Source organism: Pseudonaja textilis, chromosome 2 (genome assembly GCF_049901715.1).
Source record: "Pseudonaja textilis isolate UNSWEBS1 chromosome 2, rPseTex1.2, whole genome shotgun sequence".
NCBI classification, from domain to species: Eukaryota; Metazoa; Chordata; class Lepidosauria; order Squamata; family Elapidae; genus Pseudonaja; species Pseudonaja textilis.
The window spans coordinates 235,521,545-235,544,176 of record NC_141991.1 but is presented as its reverse complement, the minus strand read 5'-3'; the positions used below and the strand labels follow the sequence as shown (position 1 = coordinate 235,544,176).

Sequence of the window (22,632 nt, the reverse complement as noted above, 5' to 3'; positions counted from 1 at the left end):
GCTACTTTTTTGAAGCTGACCAGCCTTCAGTTAGATATATTTCACTTAGATCGGCCCTGAGAATTGTGGAAAGTGGAATCAATACATTCTGATGTTACCTGGGTTGGAGAATACTTCCATCAAAGAAATCGCAGTCTGTCATGGTTCTTCGACAACCATATGGGCTTATTATATCTGTCTTCAGTTCATTAATGCCAATCAAAGACTTTTTGCTATCTGAAGTGATGCTTTCCATCTTTGACTAAGGCTTATATGTTAAAAATTGATGACCCCATAGTTACCAGGCAAATTAACACTTGTAACTTCCATAATCCCCAGATTTGATGGTGCTTTGAAATTCAACATTTGGAAGACTGTCCCTGCTTTGGAAAAATATGCACTACCAGTAAAGTGGCCTCTGGGAGTTGGGTGGCTCACCAGGTTAGAATGCTGGGCTGGCAATGGACAGCCTCACATTCAAGATTTGTTGTTGCTACAGGGCGGGGTGAGTTCCCGTCACACACACTAGCTCCTGCTGACCCAGCGCAGGGCTATCAAACTCCCAGTCCACAGGCTGGATGCGTCATGCGCTGGCCACACCCACACTGTTTAGTGAAGGCAAAAAAGTCCCGATATGTCACGTGATGTCACCATGATGACGTGAGTTTGACACCCCTGACCCAACGGTTCAAAAGCAGGTGAGTGCAAGTAGATAAATAAGTACCACTTTGGTGGGTAACTTCACATGGCTGCAAAAGAAGCCCCCGAAGGCTACGGTGCTGTAATTGGCAAATCTTTTCACTACAGAAGCACTGGTGTTTCTGACATGGAAATATTAGTACGGTGGCAACATTTTCTTGGAAAAAATAAAGGACAAACTTGAAAAGGTTAAATCTGAAAAGTTCAAAAGGATGCAAAAAATTTTTTGTCACTCTTGGCTTAAGCCACCTTACAAAGTTGTTGTGGATAGGACAACGAATAGGAGGCATGAGTATTAAGTAAGCTACCTTGGGTTAATCAAGTCTACATCTTTATAAAAAGGACAGGATAAAATCTTTTCATCATACTAAGTTATTCTCACAGGAGTGGGCAACTTAAAAGAATTAAATGGTGGTGAGTCAGGTCTGCAGAGAACATAAGAGCACAAAAGAACTATTTCATGTAAATTGATTCCCATTCATACAAAACTAAGAAAACTTACTTAATCAAGGTTTGTTATATAAACCAGTTGGCATCTTGGGGTCATGCCATCACCATTTACAAATTTCCTAGCCAACTTTCCTACAAGCAAAATCCATGGGGGAACCTGAATTTGCTTAAAACCACTCGATTCACTTAACTGGAGTGTGATTCACTTCAATGTGGCCAAAAGGTCAAAAAATCAGGTGGAACTTACTTAACGACTACTTTGCTTTTCTACTTGCACTGCATCTCTGCCAACAGTTTTCTGCAGAATTTTAATAATCGGCTAGGGTGGGAACAGCCGAATGGGGCAGCCCAGCTCTGCCCATGATGATGCAGGACAGCTCCTCTTATGCTTTTGATTACAAGCGGCACCTTCCTCGACCACACAGTCTCCATGAAGGCTATCAGTTCCAACACCGGACACCGTCGGCTGGAAAAATAGGTCGCCATTAGATCCCTTCCTGCTCCCTATGGAACCAAAGTTAGCTGGTTGAAGAGAGGGACGGTTGCAGTTCTACCTGCTTTAGGACGCGGGAGGCTATGAACAGGCAGCCCGCTCTATTTAGTTAAAAAAAAAAAAAGATATATATTTTCATTAAAAAGAGCGGGCTGCCTGTTCATAACCTCCGGCGTCTCTCTTCAACCAGCCGGGCGCTAATTCGCGGTGGTCCCACGTGGCCGGACGCCTCCCGGCCCTCCAGACCTGGCGCGCTCTCCTTTTCTCGGGCGCGACTGTCGGCCGGCCGTCCAGCTCTGAGGCGGCTTTCCTGAACTGCTGGCGGCGGGTGAGGCGGGGGGGCCGCTCTTCGTCTTCTTCTCCAGACAGCTTCGTTCCCGGGTCAGCGAGGCAAGCGGGGACAGGGCGACTCTTCGGAGGCGAGGAAGTAAGTTGGAGTTAAGCCGGGCGGCCGCTGAAGCACCCAAACTCCTGGAAGGAGTGGAGAGTCCGTGGATGGCCTTGGGGTTCCTTCCCCGCCTTCTCTTCATCTGAATAAGAAATTATTGCCTCTTATTTTTATTCCTTGTTTACTATTATTCCTCCATATGAATAAGAATTATTTTAATGTAGTCCAACGTATCACCCAAGGATTGTGAAAACCCTCCCTGGAGGATGGGGAAGTGAACCTTCCCAAGGCGGTTTGCCTTCCGCCTTATATCTTAAGCCAAAGGTGCTATATAATGCCTCTTATTTGGCATCAAAACAACAACCAGGAAACTATTCTTTGGGAATTAAGGCTCCGGCAGCAACTGCCCTTTTTCGTCCTGACTGGGCAACTAAGGATAATACAGAGCTGCATCTTCCTAATATGTAAATATATGCATGTCTGTGTCATCCTCACAGTGTGCAGGTATGCCTACAGGAAATATAGGAAGCTGCCTGTGGATGCATGTATTTTTTGGATACATGAATTTTATTTTAACGTGCTTGATCAAGTGTTTAAGGGTGTGTTTGTTTTATCTAGGTCTGAAATTCTGTTATTGTAAAGATTTTCTATTATTATTACAATTCATTTTGAACTCAGGTTAATATAACTAATAATGTTATTTTTCATTTGTAATGTTAGTTTTAGATTAGATGCTGTGCTGTAAAGTTTCTTTGTGAATGTAAAAATCCTCTAAATATTCAATATATTAATTCCCTATAAGCATCCAAGAAGAATCCATGTATGAAAACAAAGTTCCATGAACTTCGCAGATGATGCTTTAAAATAAGTCCATAATTATTGCAAAAGACTATTGCATGGAAAGAAATTTTTCCTTGAGAGGGAAAAATGTTGGGGAAAGGAAATATCTGCAATGATGTTGTACTATGTATAAACTACTGGAAAGATAGTTTGCACTGTCAATATTAGTAACTGTAAAGCCGAGAAATCTAGGCACAGTAGAATGTGGTATTGATAAATTATACCCTTAATTGGGATTAAATGGAATTATCTTACCGTATTGTTATATGCCATGGGCATAGGATAATTTCATGTTACTAATAATCCAGCTATGTCATTGGTGGAGGCATTATCAAACTTTTCAGGAAAGTTGTTTTCCCTGTTTCCTTCTTCTTCCTCCTCTGTGACTGAGAAGCACAGTTCTGTTGCTTATTTAGTGTGTGCATTTTGTGGTTTTGCTTGCATCCCTTAAGGATGTATCTATTCTATAGGGCATGAAAGCAGGAATTCTGTTCAGCAACTAGAATCAGCTAGATCACTCTTCAGTTCCAGCCAGGTTTGAGCTATCCATTCAGAGGATATCAAGTAGGAGAAGACCACCCTAGGTTATTGATTGACTGGCTGATCAACTAAGAGCCATCAAGTCAACGTAGATTCTTAGCAATCATATTCTCTCCAAAACTATCCAAAATTGGCCTTTTAGATCTCTCAGTGGTATCTTGGTTGCTCTCATAATCAAATCTCATCACTGCCTCAGGAGTGTCATGTTAAAACATCTCCTGGATATTGGGTACATTTGCCTCCTTTTGAATTTGTGACTGTTTTATAAGGGAAAGGACTCTCCTTACTTCATGAATGCTGCACGAAAGGAAGGGTTTTGAACTTAGTTCACAGCTGCTTCAGCCTTGCCCCAAATGCAATCACAATCATTCACCTTGTCTTTGTTGGATGCCATAGTTCACATCAGGTGTAGACAACGTGAATTCATCTGCACTATCTAGTAGTTGTCATATTTGGCTTAGTGAGGCTGAGGGTTTTTCAACTTCAGTAACTTTAAAATTGTGGACTTAAAAATCCCAGAATTCCCCAGCCAGAATCCCCCCTGCTAGCTGGTTGATTCTGGAAGCCTGTATCCACATGTCTTAAAGATGATGGGATTGAGAAACTGGCTTTGCAGACAGAAGTTGTAATGGGCAGCCTATCTCCTAAAGAAGATGGGTTTGTTGTTCAGCTTCCTGAGATTATTAAAAAAAAACCAGTAATATATAAAAAGTATTTATGAGGTTTCTCTGATACATGATTGACTATACTATATGAAAATAGATTTGTTCCAAGAGGTTTAATGAGGATGCATTTTTCTGTTCGTTGTCCTGACAACGATGACTCCACTGAGACATTGATTAATTCATAATTAGCTCATCAGTAGAAATTCAATTTCTGAATTAGCTCATCAGTAGAAAGAAGTAGAAAATTATATCTGGGATCAGTGGCCTGGGATTAACTAAAAGGAACCCATTTCCCAAATATTGGGGTGCTGGATGCATTCTGAAGCCACATTGTTCTTAATAGAAGATGCTGGAAATGGTTGTTCATTGTCAAGAAAAATTAAGAGTTAGTATTGTAAAAAATTCAAGTTTCTTGTTTCTTCTTCAGCAGGGTTACCAAATCTCATTGCAAAAATCTGGGTGACCATTAGATGGCAGCAAAGAGTCAGAAAACTGTCTCTTTTTTAAAAAAAGATGCTGCAGACCAAATGGGTCCTTGCATTTTGCCTTGAAAGAGACTCCTCGTTTGAGATTAATCACCTGCAATGGTGTACAATGTCCCAAAGGTGCTTTTCTAAGAGGCAACTGGACTTTCTGGTTTCTGTTTGAAGATGTTTCACTTCTCATCCAAGAAGCTTCTTCAGCTCTGACTGGATGGTAGGGAATGGAAGAAGAACCATCCAGTCAGAGCTGTAGAAGCTTCTTGGATGAGAAGTGAAATGTCTTCAAAGAAAAAACAGAAGGTCCAGTTGCATCTTGAAAAAGTACCTTTGGGACAACTATGACCTGGATGACTGAGAATCTCCTTAGATATTTAGGTGTACAAGATGGAATATTTATTTGAAGAGTTGGAATCTCCATCTCTTTTTCTTGAAGGACTGAGCAAAGTTACTGGGTTTAAGCATTCTTAAGACCCCTCAAGTGTGTGGAATTAGTGTTATTCTGGTGTAGCTGTATTTGTTAGCTGATAGGGCTTTTATCATGGTCCCACCTAAATGAGTTGTGAGAACAGGGTGTCTTATCATAGTGAATTAAGATTTGGTGTGATATTCCAACTGGCTCAGTACATAATCCAAGAAAAATATTAAATCTGCAGTATCATCAGGATGGTCTTTTGCTTCCATAAGTTTCCTTGCAATGTTCTCTTGCCACCTTAGTCTTTATCATAACTGGGAAAATCAAGTAGGTCTTTTTTCTTTCAAATATAGCTGCCAAAGCAACGAAGGAGTCAATTGACTGTATGCACTGAAAAATTCCATGCCCTCCAAATCTGTTGGTCCCTCAGAACTTTGGAGAAACTTGCACCGATGATTTAAGGCAGCGCCTCAAACTCAAATTATCATCCAGTTTATTAGATTAAGTGATTTTTTCCAGAAGTACATAGCCTGTGTTTCTTTTGCTGTTGTTTACAGTTGCTAATACTGTAAGCAGACCAGGGTGTCATGGATTTGGTCAGCTTCTAAATTGCAAAATGAATGTAAGCAAAATACATTTAAAAGAACTGCTGTGATTTGTGCAGGCTGGCATCAGGCGAAATGTTCAGCAAATCCAGAATGGATTAGTAAGTGAAAGAAATGCCATGAAGAGTGTGTGATCATGGATATAAAAATAGCTTTAGCTCTTTTGAATCTTGGGATCCAGAGTACAGTATTAGCTTGTAGATTCTCTTGCGCTTTAAATACCAGGTAATAGCCTCAGAATTCCTACTGTAGTCTGGATTCTCAATATATTTCCTTGGCATTCTGAAGGTAGAAGAGATCGCTTTTCTGTGGGATCCTGGGGTCTGCACTGCTCAAATGTTGGGCCTTGATATAAATGGGCAAGGTAGATTGGTGCTAATGGTAACTGGCATGGGCTAAGAAGAGCATGAATATGTGTCAGTATATTCAGTGGAAATATACCTACCAAAAATAATAGAGATTTTCTTCTTTCCCTGCATGACTATCCAATTAAAAGCTGAAACAACTTTTGTCTAATTCTAGCAGAGCAAGATTTCTCTCTTCATAATACTGTAGTCTTGTATTTTAGGGAACTAAGTTTATGGATATCAGAAAGCAAACTTTTTTTCAAAGAAATATCCAGGTTTAAACCAGAGACCATGTGCAATTCTTAGCTTTCATATTTGGCTGTTGTAGTAGGCACACAGCTGCAGTAGTAGTTTTTTGTAACAACAATGACCCTTTGCTGTCACTTCATTCTATTCGAACATATCTTACTTTTTAAAAACATACTTCTTTTCTCTTTGGTTACATCTTTTAGTTATTCTTTCCTTTGAGCTAAAATATTATAAAATAGAAATTGGAGCTTGGTTGATGAGTGTGATAAGCCTTGTACTTGATTGAAGTAAGTTAGGGTGAGAATAAATGGAATGAATGGTTTAGTGTTAGGTGAGATATTGGATGTTGCTTGGTTGTTTAATGTATTAATAGGTGAAAGTAGAAGGAATGGTTCTTATGATGTGATAGAGATGTGATATTTGAGGATACGAAAGTTCAGGTACTTTGGTATGCAAATATTATTGTACTGTTGGCTGAAAACCCAAATTACTTGCGTAAAATGTTCCAAAGATTTATGATGGAGCTGGATGTATGGGTCTGGAAATTAATATATTAAAGAGCAAGATAATTGTGTTTGAAAATGAAATGTAGTAAACAGTTGCAAGTTAGATACAAATGGCAAAAATGGAGTTGGTGTGCAAATTATGCAGGTTGGTAGAATGTATAAGAAAAAAGGGGAAATGTTAAGATATGCAAATACTGGTAGAAAGGTAGTTTATTATGATAAAGGACAGTAAGGGAATATTGAAAAAGAGTGAAAATGGCTATTATAAGAGATACCCTCTCTTTCATTTCACCTTTGGTAGAGTAGTGGTATAGGTACTTCAAAGAACAAGTGAAAATGTGGGCCAAGGAAAGGGTTAATTTAAAATATTTCCTATTCATTAGAATCCCACTTGAGGGGACTGTGTATTTTTGTATTTCAAAGAGGTGGGAGAATGGTTGCCTAGTGTGACCAAAGGGAAAAATACAAACATAAGAGGATCAGATGAGGAGAAGGCTGCAGCTGTGTGACTTTTTATGTTAAGCTGCTGCAGCTTTTAAGAAAAAAGCACAATATGTAATAACTCTATTTTAAACAAATAGAACCTGTGTTCTTTCATGTTTTTGTATACCTTGAAACAAAGCAATAGCTCTTTTGATACCTAAATTAAAATCAGATATTGATTGAACTGTACAACTGAAGTTAAATGCTACTCTGTTTCCCAGGATTTGATTTGTAAACATTATATTGAGTTTAAAATTTGCAAACCTCCCTAGGTGGAATATATGCATTAGAAGGGAGCAGGAAAGAAAATAGAACATTGAAAACACTGAAGGATGTAACTAGCCAACTTGTTAGTTTATATTATTATTATTATTATTATTATTATTATTATTATTATTATTATTATTATTATTATTATTATTATTATTATTATTATTACATAGTTAAAGCATCAGGCTAGAAACCAGAAGACTGTGAATTCTAGTCCTGCCCTAAGCACGAAGCCAACTGAATGAACTTGAGGCCAGTCACTCTCTGTCATCCTTAGGAAGAACTTCTGAAATCTGGCCAAGAAAGCTGCAAGGACTAGTCCAGGCAGTCTCCAGGAGTCAAAATTGACTTGAAGGTATGCGCATACCCCACAATTATTATTACATGTTTTGCAAAATTCTTCTGCAGTGTTCCATAATCACTGTCCTCTCTGCTGGCAAAGAAATATAGGAGTTGAAGGCCGTCATGCCTATAAGGTATCTTATGGGGAAGATATTGCCGCTTCATTTTTCCACTTGGGAAAAATGGACTGCTCTGAAATTCATGCTTCTTCAAAAGAGCACAGAAATCATTCCGCTAACAGTCAAAGTTAAATATACCCTGCTGTAAATTACATCTCCTTCGAGTTAAAAGCAATGAAACTGATATAACTGCAGCAGGCTGCTTAAAAAAACTTTGCCAGATTCACCCAGAGATTAAAAGCTTGCCAAAGAAATATCATTAAAGTAGAAGGTTAGTAATTGCAATGCAAGTTACATCAAGGAATTTGCTTTAAATTGCTGTTTTTCTTCAGCTGCATTTTGATGGTGCCATTGTGGGCTCACTTTATATAGTAATGGGTAGAAAACCTCTCCAGAAATTGGAGGTGCTTTAACAAAGTAAGATGCATTTTAAGATACAGAAGAACCAATATTGTGTTAATGATCTTCTTGGATGCAAGGAGAGAATTATGAGTCACTACGGCTTGGGTTCCTAAACTAGAAAGCTACTATCTTTGTTTGAACTGGGGAAAATGCATCTGTTCCAAAATACACATGTTTCTAGTGGTATCCACAGCAAATTAAAGTGAAATAGAGTTCAATTTAGCATAATTAAACTATGCAAAAACTCTTGGGATTTCTTAATACAACTTGAGAAAAAGGAAAATAACAATTATAAACATTTATTTTTGTTTTTCATCCTGTGATAGTGAACATTGGATTCATTCAATACAACTAAGTTGACATGAAATAATACACCAAGGTTCAAACTTTGGTAATTTTGTATAGGAGGCAAGACCTTATGTACTGCAATGCATTTATTTAAAGTAGGGGTTGGAAACTGGAACCACTTCAGGGAAGAGATTCAGCGCCCCTATTTGACCAGGCAGGTTAAATGGTGTCAGGATGAGATCTTACGATTGGGAGTTAGACCTGTCATCTTCATCCTGGATGGAATGGTACTGGCTGCTTCACACCGTCACCCTCTGGGAAAAATGTAGGTAGCTGTAGCAAAACCTTTTCATTGATCCCAATTGTCTGGTATCTTTCCTCTTAAGGTGTCAATGGCGATTAAATTTATTTGCTTGGTTATTCATCAGATTTATTTATATGGGCGCCCATCTCAACTGAAATCTCTGGGCAGCATACAGTAACCAACTAATATAACATATGTTAAAAAATCATTAACACATTTTTAAAAAATCAGTATTAAAAATAAAATTTATTTATTTGTAAAATTTATTAGCCACCCATCTTACTACATGTCAATTCTAGGCAGCTTACAATATTAAAAAATAAAATTATATAATTTATAATAATATAGATACAATACTATAAGATCAACCTAGCTGAAAAGAAAAATAATAAAAATTTACTCCCAGTCCAACTTCAACTCATACAGTTTGACCACAAAGCAAGTGCAGATATGCAGTGTTAGCTGGAACTCCTTTAGTGAAGGATGATGGAATAGGTTGGGAAAGCACCTTACTTTATAAGCCAGATAGTGACACTAGGTCCAAGTGTCTGAAACAAACCTGTTGTTAAATATACATAATAAGTTTTATTTACTAACCAAAGCTTTACAAAAATTCATACAAAAATAACATTGTTTAAAATATTTTGTATTTAAAAAGCAGATCCATCTTACCACAGGGTAACTCTTACAATTATCAGAAGCCCAGCGATAAGTATTATTTTACCAAAATTCTACCAGATGATGCAAGGGGCAAATACTGTATTTATATAAAACCTGAAAATACCTGTGAAGATCTTGTTGTGATATATAACATTCACTCTCCCGTTTTGGAATATCTTACAAGACAAGTGGCAACAGCTGAGCACTTGTTCCTATAAAGGGAACAATACAGTAGATCATCAATGTTCATCATTTGTTCAGTGATCTTTTTAAGTTAAGACGGTGCTAAAACTGGTTTTCCCATTGCAGTCACATAATCAGAATTTAGGCACTTGACAACCAGCATATATTTCTGACAGTTGCAATGTCCCAGGTCAGATTAACAGATTAACAGAGTTGGAAGGGACCTTGTAGGTTATCTAGTCAACCCCCCTGCCCAAGCAGGAGACCCTATACCATTTTTGACAAATGGCAGTCCAGTCTCTTCTTGAAAGCTTCCGGCAATGAAGCTCACACAATTTTTGAAGTCAAGCTGTTCCATTGGTTGATTGTTCTCACTATCAGAAAATTTCTCCTTATTTCTAGGTTGAATCTCTCCTTGTTCGGTTTCCATCCATTATTCCTTGTCTGGCCTACAAGTGCTTTGGAGAATAGCTTGACCCCTTCCTCTCTGTGGCAGCCCCTCAAATATTGGAAGACTGGTATCATGTCTCCCCTGGTCCTTCTCTTTACTAGACTAGCCAAGCCCAGTTCCTGTAACTATTCATCGTATGTTTTAGCCTCCAGTCCAGGTCATGTGATTGCCATTTTCAACATTCCCAAACAGCTTCTGGAAGTAAAATAAATTAGGAAAACTGAATTAGTGTTGAATATTCAGTAGGGAGTGGATTCTGACATTCGAATCCACTAATTGGAGCAATTTACCTGGCGGGAAATTGAAGTCCTGTCAGTGGCTGAAAAACTGGACAGCTTCCGGCTTAAAAGCAGGGAGCTGGTGGCGGCTCGGCTGCTTCTTTCCAGATCTTCAATAAAGACTTGTTTTACTGTTCCTGATTGTCCTGCCTCTTCAATTGACCCTGATCCAACAATTAGTTTAATGACTCTCTGATTTGATAAATGGCTGCGGCAAAAGGTCATAAAATTGAGTGTGATTCACTTAATAATCACCAAGGGAAGTTAACAATTTAGCAACAGAAGTTTCAGTTGTGGTTGTAAGTGAAGAACAACCTATTCTGAAGGTCATGACTAATTCTTGTTGTTTGGTTTATTAGATTTCAAGGCTTCTTAACTCCAGAATTACTCTGAGCAGCTTATAATTAAAATCATCATTATCGGGGTCGGGGGAAGCTATAGTTCTTATACTATAGAAATAAAGCGCACTAAAGACCTTAGGGGACAACCAGTTTTTTTAAAGAGTTCTGGAACCATTACAAGTGGAAGCCAGCCGGATCTCTGAGAGGATGCTATTTCACAGGACAGGTGTTTCCACAGTCAAGGTGCACTTCCTGAGACCCAGTAAGTGGCCTTGTTTCATGGTTGGGAACTAAGGCCACCAATTCTGCCTGATCTTACTAGAGGGGCAGAAACTATGGAAGTTAGTCCTTCTAAGGGCCTGGTACTACACCATGAAGGATTTTGTAGATGAGAGCCAGAACTTTTTATTTATTTATTTTCCCATTTATACAGCTGCCCATCTCATTGTTATGAGTTTGGTGGCCAACAATAGTTAAAAACACAACATAGCAACAACATAACAGTAAATACGCAAGATAAACCATGAGCAGCCATCAACATAACCTGATTTATGTTGTATCTAAATTTTCACTAGCAACCAGGGCAGCTCATGGACCAGAAATATCATATGGCGATACTGAGGAAATGCCTATTGCTGCATGGACAGCTCATTTTGGACCAGTTGTAGCTTTATATTTATATTTTATTTTTTATATTTTATTTATTTGTCAATTGTTTACGAGATAATAAGTAAAAGTGTATACAAAATTATGAATACATGAAATGGGTACATATAAGAAAAATAAAAGAAAAATAAAAGAAACAATAGGACAGGGACGGTAGGCATGTTGGTGCGCTTATGCACGCCCCCTACAGACCTCTTAGAAAAGGGGTGAGGTCAATAGTAGACAGTCTAAGGTTAAAGTTTTTGGGGTTTGGGGAAGAAACTACAGAGTCAGGTAGAGTATTCCAGACATTGACCACTCTGTTGCTGAAGTCGTATTTCCTGCAATCAAGCTTGGTGCGGTTAACCTTGAGTTTGTATCTGTTGTGTGCTCTTGTGTTGTTATGGTTGAAGCTGAAGTATTCATTGACAGGTAGGACATTGCAATGTATGATTTTATATACCATGCTTAAATCAGATCGAAGACGGCGTAATTCAAGGTTTTCTAGTTCTAGAATTTCAAGTCTGGTGGCATAAGGTATTCTACAACGAGTAGTAGTACCATTGAAGATGCCCATAAGTAAGATGCTTATGGGCATCTTCAATGGTATCCTCATGTTGTACACATAGCAGTGGTCCAACTATGAGGTGATGAAGGCACAATGACTATCAAGGCCTTATGATAGGACCAGATACAATTGGTACACTGTAGAGGTCTACAAAGTCCCTTTGGGTTACAGCTTCTATCTGTTGTTTAAGCAAGAGCTGTGAGTCCGAGGCAATTCCTAGACTGCATATCAGTTTCAGATGATCAAGTTATAGCCCCATCCAAATCTAAAAGTGGGAAATCTCCAGCTCTAGGGATCCCTAATATCCATAGCCACTTCATCAAACCGAACCTGAATCTATTGCTCCTCATCCAGCTCACATAACTTTCAGACATAGGAACAGGATGGAGATAGCATCATTTGGCTAGATTGGGGCTGAAACATACAACTTGGTATCATCGGTTTTTGATCAGTTTTTGATGATACCCAAGCTAAAGAGCAAGTGACTGCTGCCAGTGGCTCCAAGTGAATGTTAGGCAGAAAGGGAGAGAGCATTGAATCAGAGCTAGCCTACAAATAATGGGTCAGAGTGCACCATCTCCCTTCTTATCAACACTGCACAGTGTTGGTAAATAGCATTCAGTGGTAACACTTGGGCAAACAGTAATCAGAAGAGCAAGAATAGATGCCCTAAAACAGTGATGGCTAACCTTTCCGTCCTCATGTGCCAAAAGTGTACCAGCACCCATGAGGCAATGCATGCGGGGCCCCCATGCCCCCTGCATATACATGTGCCATCCCCCATGCGCGCTGTGACTTTCTGCACATGTGCACCTCCCCGCCCATCTGCACATGTGTGGCAGCTACCCGATGATCAGCTGATGGGTGATGCACGCGCCTACGCAGTGGACCTGTTCTGGGGCGACGGCTCACATGCTGGTGGAGATGGCTCTGCGTGTCACTTCCTGCATGCGTGCCATAGGTTCACCATCATGGCCCTAAAGCAAGGGTCTTCAAACTTGACAGCTTTAAGACTTGTTGACTTCAACTCCCAGAATTCCTGAGCTAACATAACTGGAGGATGAATTCTGGGAGTTGAAGTCCACAAGTCTTAAAGCTGTCAAATTTGAAACCTCCTGCTCTAAAGGCTTACATGAGAGCCCAGTGCATCTAGTAGTTAAGGCACTGGCTAGAAACCAGGAGACTGTGACTTCTAGCCCTGCCTTAGGCACAAAGCTAGCTGAGTCATCTTAGGCTGGTCGCTTTCTATCATCCCCAGAAAGGAAATTGCAAACTGCTTCTGAAATCTGGCCAACGAAAACACTGGGACTAGTCCAGGCAACCACCAGGAGTCAAAACTGACCTGAAGGTGTGTATGCCACACACAATACAAACAGTCCTGTAGGACAAATAGGCAAGACGTGCTAGGATTGCACTTATTTATGATTGTTTGCTACCCAGAGATGGTTTGAGATGGGTGTCTATGGAAATGATAAAAAAATAAAACGAAACAAAATAAAATGAACAAATGAATAAACAGCATCTCTTTCCTTTTAGGAAGGCATGCAACTGGCAGTATTTGGAGAAGTGGAAATATGAAAGCAAACCATCTTCTAAATCAGGGGTGTCAAACTTGCGGCTCATGGGCCGGATAAGTCATGTGCTGGCCCCACCCCCGCTCGGTTTAGCAAAGGGGGAAAAAGTCCTGATACCTCATGTGATGACAACGTGATGATGCAAGTCTGACACCCCTGTTCTAAACCGATGATGGTTGAAATGACAGCCCTTTCTTTGATATTTCACTGACCTTTCATGTGACTTCATTGGTAAAATGCATTTTGTTTTCTCTTTCCCTCAGCCTCTTGTGCACTTACAGTCTTCCTAGCATCCTCTGGTGTCACCCCCTTTTCCCTGCAGCTACAATGAAAGAAACACAAGTGACATTTTGACAGCAGAGCTTTGCAAGGGTGCCTAAGCCTTTCCAGGTTGGAGCAGAAACATTGCTGACCAAAGGGTATAATAATGAATATTGCATCATCCAGTTCTTGGGCTGAGACCTGAATCAGGAGAAGAAGAACCTCCACTCATCGCCCTTCTTTGATGTGATCGGCTATTCTAAGGGATTAGAATGTATACAGAACAATCAACCCTTGATTTGTGTGAATGATTGGACTCTTGAAACCTGAGTCCTCAGAAGTATTAAATTGGGTGCACCCCTCCCCCTTCCCTGCTTAGGAGATAATGAGTTTGTAGCTTTGATTGCAAATCTTTCACTAAACCTCCATGTCACAAGCACTACAATCTTCCTTGGCAGTTAAAAATGGCTAATGAAGATTGGAGGAAATGAATCTACTTTAACTATCAACCTTAATTAGAAGAAACTTGCAATATCTTGCTCCCAGAGAAATTTCATACAAACTCAATAAATATTGAACTGATCTTGAACTTATGGCTGCTTCCACAGTTGCAGATTTTTTTTAAAGACTTCTCTGGAATCAATTTATTATATCACATGGTTATGTGTGTCTCCCTGGACCATGACCCTGGTTCACTGCAATGGAGAGCCGGGGAGCCACAGTAATGCTAGGTGGAATCATGAAGATAACGGAGGGAACCATGCTAACATGAACACAGAAGTTGACCCAGGCAATCAGCACCAACTGACGCCATTTGAGAAACTCATTCTAGATATGTCCCAGAATGAAAAAATAGTAAAAGAATTAACTCTGGGCAAGAGGGTTGGGTTTTACAGCATCAGAGGTAAAATTGGAAGTGGGAATTTTTCCCAAGTGAAACTTGGAATACACGCTCTGACAAAAGGTAAGAACAATTCAGTGAGTGGAACTTGAGTCATGGGTGGGGGGGTGTCATGTAGGCCACAGGTGTCAAACTCACTGAGTCACATAATATTTTGTGATGTTTTCCCCATTCGTGGAGCTGTGATGGGTATGGCCTGTGCATGATGCCTCCGGCCCACAGGCTACCAGTTTGACACCCCTGATGTACGCTAAAGAGAAAACAACACGATGTGTGAAAAAGCCCCATGTTTTTCTCCCATATGTGTACTGAAAATATATGTCCTGAAAGCAGTAATTCAGATTGAATCATCCCAATTAATGCAAAAGCTGAAAGATTAACATATTTATTGACTGTCTTTTTGTGCAGACTCTTGAAATAGATCTCTGCTAATATAGTCTCTCTTCCAGTTTTCCAGTGCATATTATTTGTCTGATCAGTGAAATTAATTAAGAGGGCCAAAAATGTGGGTAGTTTTTAAGAGTATTTGGAGTATGAATGTTACTTCGTGCACAGTAGCCTGGGAAGAACTTTATGAAGCTCTTGTGCTGGATCATGGAGTTTTGTGTAAGGCAAAGAAATTGTGAATGTTCTTTAATTTACAGATTTGCAAAGTCTCTATTACCTGGCAGCTTACATTGCAATTTTCAGGAGCATTTCAAGAGAATCAATAATTCCAGCTGAACTAAACTGAAACATGGAAATAACTTGTAAGGGAAGCCTAAATTCTGTGTTTTTCTTCTTCTGTATCTAATGCAGAAAAATTGGGTGAAGCATATATTTAGACTTTTTCAAAAGACATTAGAATAGCTTTATTGTCACTTAACAACAGAATAACTTTGATGTACACTAATTGGCATACATTAAAATTAATAGTAAAATAATATAATAATTTTAATGTACATTAATTGGCATACATTAAATTAAATTTCATTGCATATAGCTCTCAAAGGGTCACCACCTCCAATATACACTACGTAAACATGACAAAAGAAATAAATACAAAATTCTGCATATGCCCACATATATTAAGAGAAACAACAGTCTAGTTCGGATGTATACATGTACATGGTGAGAAAAATCAACCCCGCAAGTTTACCAGACAGATGGCACAGGGAACAAAGATTGTTACAGAATCTGATAATCCTGCTAGAAATACATGATGGATTTTCCTTTTACACAAGCAGGCTTGGATGTTCACGCTGGAGGGACTAAATTAGATTTGAAAGTCTTTGTAATCTCACTACTAATCTTTAGATATGGTAATCATAAGCCCATGATAGCTAAGTATATCCAAGTGATCAAGGGAGATACAGTCACATGTCAAGCTTAGTTGCAAAACATAAGCAGTCTGAGGATTTTGCACAAATCGATCAAGATCTACTCAGTTTACCTCAATTCAATTTCTCTATTTTTTTCTTTCTAAGTGGCAAGTATCTCAAGATTTTCTTTAGAAGCTGATAATTTTGTTAAACAAAATGTGTTCAGGTTCATGTGAAGTCCATTTAAGTTTGGATTGTGATAAAGAGCTTTGGATGCATAATTTATGATCTCAGCGGAACAGAATTCTTCTCAATTTTGTTATTCTTGAATGTTTTGTACTAATTTCTTTGCTAAGTGAGAGATTAGTCATGCTTCCTGTAACGATGTGAACATCAAAATGGTATTTTCCAGAAAAAGTAGCCATCAAGATCCTGGATAAAAGTAAATTAGACTACAAAACCCAGAGGCTCCTCTCTTCTGAAATTTCTAGCATGGAGAAGCTGCATCATCCAAACATTATCAGGCTTTATGAGGTCATGGAGACCTTCTCCAAACTGTACCTGGTCATGGAGTATGCTAACGGAGGAGAGCTTTTTGCTAAAATCGCAATAGATGGGAAGTTATCGGAAGAAAAAAGCAAGCACATTTTTGGTCAGATTGTGTCTGCCATTAAACACATGGTGAGTCCTTTCTGTCTGGGGTTGATGAGTGTGGTAGCTCAGTAGCTCTGGAGGACTTCCAGGATATTTTGATGTTTGCAATGCCTTCACCATTCTTGGGTTGTGTTTTACTCTGAAAGCAGAGAATGCAAGACAAGCTTTCCCTATTGCTGTGATGTGTTGATCAACAATTCTTTCATGCTCAAAGCTATATTAACTGTTAGAAAAACTAATTGCAATTGAAAGCCGGATATTGTAGTTCTCTGTCTTTCAGTCTACTCTTTGAGGAGAAGAGAGTAGTAAATCTCTGCATGTCAAAGTGTGTGCATGAGAAAGAAGTACAGATACGGCACCACAATTTATATATATTTGTCCCGTCATGTTTCAGAATTGCATTTTCCCCTGGGGGCTCTTTGCTGTATATATCATAAGATAAAGTCCTGTAACTTCTTCTATTTAATTATTATGGCTAGATTGAATCTTTTGTTTTATACAGTAGCAGCAATTTATAAGTCTTTTTTTGGAACACTAACATCTTCCCTGTATTAGTTAATTCCAAGTTGTAGCTTGTTTTTAAAATTTGAGAGTTCTCAGAGCAAGTTACAAACCCATATAGACTACCTACTGCCCTAAGTTGTGACAAACACATTTTCTTTACTTCCTGCTCATACTACTGGCTTCTCTTGCAAGTTTCTCCTAATTAAAGGAGTTTCAAAACAGGGTGTGGCTTCCAAATTAAAGAAAGAAGACAAGGAGCATGAGTGATACCTGACATAGCGGTGTGTTCAATACTAAGCCGTATAATTGACATAATCCTGCTAGGTGTGGTCTAAGATAGCCAGTTACATTCCTCAAAGCAACCAAACCATCTCTTCCTACTTCCTTGAATGTTGCTTCTCTCCATGTTTCTGAGCTGATTCATCTTGTCCTTTCTTTAACCCCACATCCCTTTGAACATCTACTCGCTTACATCCAATCCTGCAGTACTCCGCGTGCTCAATACTTCCTAATTCTTCATAGCCCCTGTTGCTCTGCCTGCCAGTTCCACCTGCTGTGGGTTTCTTCAGCGGCCATTTTCTTAGCCTCTTCATATATTCCTAAACCATCTCAATCTGCCTTCACCCAGACTATATGGCCAGAACTGATGGCATTCTTCAGTGTTTCCCAGCTGTCTTCAGTTTTCCTATATTGCTTATAGAATCATAGACTTGTACAATTGGAAAGGACTTTGGAGCTCTTTTATTCCAAGCCCCACTCAGAGCTGAAATTCTCAGATCATTCCAGACAAATGGTTAATTAATCTTGAAAAACTCCATCTAGGAGAAAATGCAAGGAAGAGATTGCAAATATCTTTAAGGAAGCTTGTAAACAGTGCTGCTGATAATTTTGCAAAGAATTCTTAACTTACTTTATTACTGCTCACTGCTCTGCCTTAATGCTTTTTTATTAAAATATCTAAATTTACATTTTTAGCCCAGATAAAGAGTTTGAAAACCTAATAACTCAATGAGTTTCCCAGAGAACACTTGTCTGCTTTGTTCTTTTGCTTATATCTATACTTTTAAATTCTACTCTGCAGCATGAGAACAACATAATTCACCGGGACCTGAAAGCCGAAAACATCTTTTACGCCACTAACACATGTGTGAAGGTGGGAGATTTTGGATTCAGCACAGAAAGTCAAAAAGAGGAATCGTTGAACACCTTCTGTGGTTCTCCTCCTTACGCCGCTCCAGAGCTTTTCAGAGATGAAAATTATATTGGGGTTTATGTGGATATCTGGGCCCTAGGAATCCTCCTGTATTTCATGACCACAGGGTTCATGCCATTCCAGGCAGACACAGTGGCCAAGCTAAAGAAGTACATTCTTGGTGGGATATATAGCGTGCCACCATTCCTGTCTGAATCTTGCCAGAGACTGATTTTGGCCATCCTGCAACCAGTTCCGTCAGAACGCTGCTCCATTGATAACATTATGAACAGCGAATGGATGAATGGCGTGCAATGTCCCAAACCCTTGGAACCCTTTAAACTGGATCCCAAATTTTTGTCTGAGGACAAAACTCTCCAGAAGGAAGAGGCTGAGGTAAAAATCACTTTGAACCACTTGGGAATCACAGAAGAGCACATTCAGAATAACCACGAGAGAGATTACTACACCTCAGTAACAGGGACTTACAGAATTGTTCTTCACCGAGTGCAGAAAAAACGGACTATGGAAATTGTCCCTCCTGTCAGCCAACCTGAGAAAGAAAGAGAACTCAAGAAAGAAAGGTCAAAGAAAAATCTGTGTTCCTATCAGGACCACAAATATTCATCAAAACTCTGTTTGATTTTATAAAGCACCTTCTTGGATTAGTCTGACACAAGATTTTTTAAAAAAGAATTTAATCCCACCTTTATTACTTTTATAAGTAACTCAAAGCAACAAACATGCAATATTCCTTTGTCCTTCTCTTTTCCCTACAACAACCCTTTGAGGTGGGTTGGGCAGAGATAGAATTACTGTTTGGTTCTTTTGTTTGGTAGCAATAAAACTTGCCCTGAGTGTTTTTGTGATTTTGAAAAAATAAAAAGGATGCCTTAAAGCTTCTAATGTATGGTTCCCATTCCCAAAGCTTAATGCCAAAGCCTATGCATTCTGTGATTTAATTCCTTTTGTAGTGGTTTTTTTTTTCAGACTTCAAAATCTATCTGAGGAGAAGGTAAAACTCCGTTTTTGGAGGAATACTGCTGCGTAGAATTGAGTTTGTTGTGATAGATGCAGGCATCAACTGGTTAATGTCCTAAATAAATACATTTGTTCTCCTCCCACAACATTTATTAATCTAGAATGGTGATTCTCAACTTTCCATGTCTTATGAAAAAAAAAACATTTTTAAAAGTCACTTGTTCTGACGTCTATTTACAAGTATTCTTTTATTATATCATTGTTGATCAACTGCTATAACTGTAAAATAAATTTTGTTATCTCCACTTTATTGCTTTTATAAGTAATTCATGGCAGCAAACGTATCATTCTCCTACAACAACCCTGTGTGGTGGATTGGACTGAAAGAGACTGCCCCAAAGTCATCCAGCCAGCAGCTTTCATGCCTAAGACAGGACAAGAACTCAGCTCCTGGTTTCTAGGCTAGCACTTTAACCACTACATTATACAACTATACTATTAAACCAAACTGTGGTCTCGAAGGGCTAGTTGGGGGCTCTAATCTTATTTCCCATGGTGGGACAAGTCTTAACATACACTTGCTCCTACATCCAGATAATTAATGACAACAGAAATTGAAGCACTATTCTGCATAAATCCTAACAATAACATTAAAAGTAGTCCTCAACTTACAACGTTTTGCTTAATGACCATTCAAAATTACAATGGCAATGAAAAAAGTGATTTATGACTGCTCTTTGCCCTTATGATAGTTGCAGCATCCTCACAAGTCACATGATCAAAATTTGGGCATTTGTCAGCCAGTATGTATTTATGACACGACTGCATCCCTGGGTTATGTGATCTCCATTTGTGACTTTCCCAGACTGCTTTTGAAAAAGTCAGTGGGGGAAGCCAGATTAGCTTGACAATCATGATTCTTTTAACAGCTGCAATAATTGTGTCAAAAAATGTCAAAAAATCAGGCGTAACTCGAATGAGTTTGCTTATCATTGGAAATTTTGATCCCAACTGACATGATGAGGATTACCTGTACACCCTGTAATAGTGAGGCAAAGCTTACTGTCTCAAAGTCTTTGCAGAAAGGGTTTTCTAAGCCCAATCTTGTTGAAGATTGCTCTAGACTCCAACTATAGCAAAGGCTCAAGCTGCTTTGCCTGAACGCAGGGGTGTCAAACTTGTGGCTCACAGGCCAAATGCATCATGTGCTAGCCCCATCCTGCCCAGTTTAGCAAAGGGGGGGGGGGAATCCCAATATGTCATATGACGATGCGAGTTTGATACCCCTCTCTTAACACAATTGGAGACCAATGCTTTGGCTTTCTTTTGAGCGCTTTCTGGATTCCGAAAGGAGAGTCACCATATTAATTAGTAGTTGCAAAATGCTGCTTTAGGAACTGGTTTAGGTAATTGCACGATTTTTAAATGCATTGTCTTTTTTTAAATACATCATGGCTTTATTTAATAATGTGTATGTATGTATGTATGTCAGTACTTCATCATGCAATTTTTCCCCCTCTAAAACTGCAATCAATGAGACTATCACATATAAAAGAACAGAAAAATGAGCTTCAGTTATATGGAAGACTTAGAGTTTAATGGAACGAAGAGGAAAAAAACTTGTTAAGTGCCACATATTTCAAACCCATGGCAGCTCCAGACCTCAACTTCCAGAATTTCCCAGCCAGTCTTAATTTCTAGCAGGTCACAATCTGGTATTTTCTTAGTTTTGTTTTTCTGGATGGGAAACTATGTTTACTCCCAAAGGTGCTTTTTCAAGAGACGACTGGACTTGGTTTTTTTCTTTGAAGACGTTTCGCTTCTCATCCAAGAAGCTTCTTGGTTGCCTCCAATTGCCTCTTGAAAAAGCACTTTTGGGACAATCATGATCTAGATGACTGAGAACCTACATAGAAATTTAACTATGTTTACTATATATGCTCTTCGGTATCAACTCTGAAACAACACATCATTTGGTTTTTAAACTCAAGCACCATTGATTCTCATGAAAACAAAGTATTTTTCAAAAGTAAATTTGTCATCCAACCATCAAATAGCAATGGTAGGAAAAGTCTTTAAAACCCACTGACTTAGGTAGCTAGATCTCTAGAAGTCAAGAACATCTAGCAAGTCAAAAGAAAGCTATAGTTACAGAAACTCTAGTTGTCTGATGTTTTTTCCAGGGTTAGCTGAAGCCACTTTTGAGAGGAGGGTTCCTGGGATAGCCCAGCAGGAAAACCAAATGATGCCAAGAGTATGATTTTTAAATCGGGCACTCCCACCTCATTGGATCATCTAACATGCCCAGGCAGATGAACCAGTGAAGAACTGGTCTTCACCCAGAATTAACATTCATTAATGCCTGGATGTGATGCTCTTATAAAACATTAGCCATCTATGCATAAATAAAATTTTAAAACATGTAATCTGGGAACTCTGTAGATACTATTTAGATTGCTCCGCATACTTGGTGTTTTCAAGTTTTTGATCCCAACTCCAATGGGAGTGGAATCCACAAAGTAGTTATGTTTAACATCCGTGTTTTGTGTTAAATCTAGATCAAGGATGTCAAACTGGCAGCCTGGGGCCACACCCTCCATGAATGGGGAAAACATGAAACGTCACATGGCATTGTGACACCATGGGTTTGACACCAATGATCTAGATCATCTATGGATGTTGCCTTTCCTATAAATTTTGTCTGATTGCTCATGTCCACTGATGGGAGCCTCACAATTCATAGTAACTCACTGTTGTTGAATAAGGCAGTTAGCTGAATGTATACAACACATTATACCATAAACAAATTGCATACCTCAGTGCAAAGCCACAAACAAGCGCACAAACTACATTATGGCTTAGTAAGATATATAATCTTATGAAGGTTGTACGGTCAAATTTTTGGAGTTTTCAGGAAGCTGTACAGCCATTTCCCATGGATTGTTACACGTTGCAGGGGGTTGAAGTGGATGATCCTTGTGATCCTTGACTCTGATCAATTTATTCTCACCACACTACTATGCTGACACTCTTGACATTACAAATGGGAATGGACAATAAATATTCAAAATGTTTCCGATTTAAGGTCAGAAGCATGTTCTCCGAAAGGCAATTTCCTCATGTTAACATTTTCCTTCAGATATGGAATTGTATTATAATAGTTGAAATAGGAAAGCCTAGAATTTTAAAAAATATCAAATTGAAAAAATCAGAACATTCCCCACCCCCATCAAAATAGAATGAAAAGATACTTCTAATTTTCTCCCTATTTTTTT

The 22,632-nt window shown here is 38.9% G+C and overlaps 1 protein-coding gene across 5 annotated transcripts; it reads left to right on the top strand.

Moving 5' to 3' along the window:
• The first annotated feature begins 120 nt into the window (after nucleotides 1-120).
• NIM1K (NIM1 serine/threonine protein kinase) lies at nucleotides 121-19,658 on the top strand. Of its 5 annotated transcripts, none has more exons than XM_087927326.1 (5): nucleotides 121-677; nucleotides 7,686-7,763; nucleotides 13,827-14,788; nucleotides 16,439-16,707; nucleotides 18,266-19,658. In XM_087927326.1, the coding sequence occupies exons 3-5, from the start codon at nucleotides 14,506-14,508 to the stop codon at nucleotides 19,025-19,027; spliced, it is 1,314 nt and encodes a 437-aa protein (XP_087783452.1). In that variant the 5' UTR covers nucleotides 121-677; nucleotides 7,686-7,763; nucleotides 13,827-14,505; the 3' UTR covers nucleotides 19,028-19,658. The 5 variants fall into 5 exon arrangements, with proteins under 5 accessions (XP_087783452.1, XP_026572004.1, XP_087783450.1 ...); XM_026716219.2 differs by lacking the exon at nucleotides 121-677 and adding an exon at nucleotides 1,850-2,048; XM_087927324.1 differs by lacking the exon at nucleotides 121-677 and adding an exon at nucleotides 2,055-2,513.
• The last annotated feature ends 2,974 nt before the right edge of the window (nucleotides 19,659-22,632 follow it).

Coding starts and splice junctions, on each gene's coding strand:
- NIM1K (XM_087927326.1), top strand. CDS start 14,506: ATGACCCTGGTTCACTGCAATGGAGAGCCGGGGAGCCACAGTAATGCT. Junction 14,789..16,438: donor AATACACGCTCTGACAAAAG/GTAAGAACAATT, acceptor GGTATTTTCCAG/AAAAAGTAGCCATCAAGATC. Junction 16,708..18,265: donor TGTCTGCCATTAAACACATG/GTGAGTCCTTTC, acceptor TCTACTCTGCAG/CATGAGAACAACATAATTCA.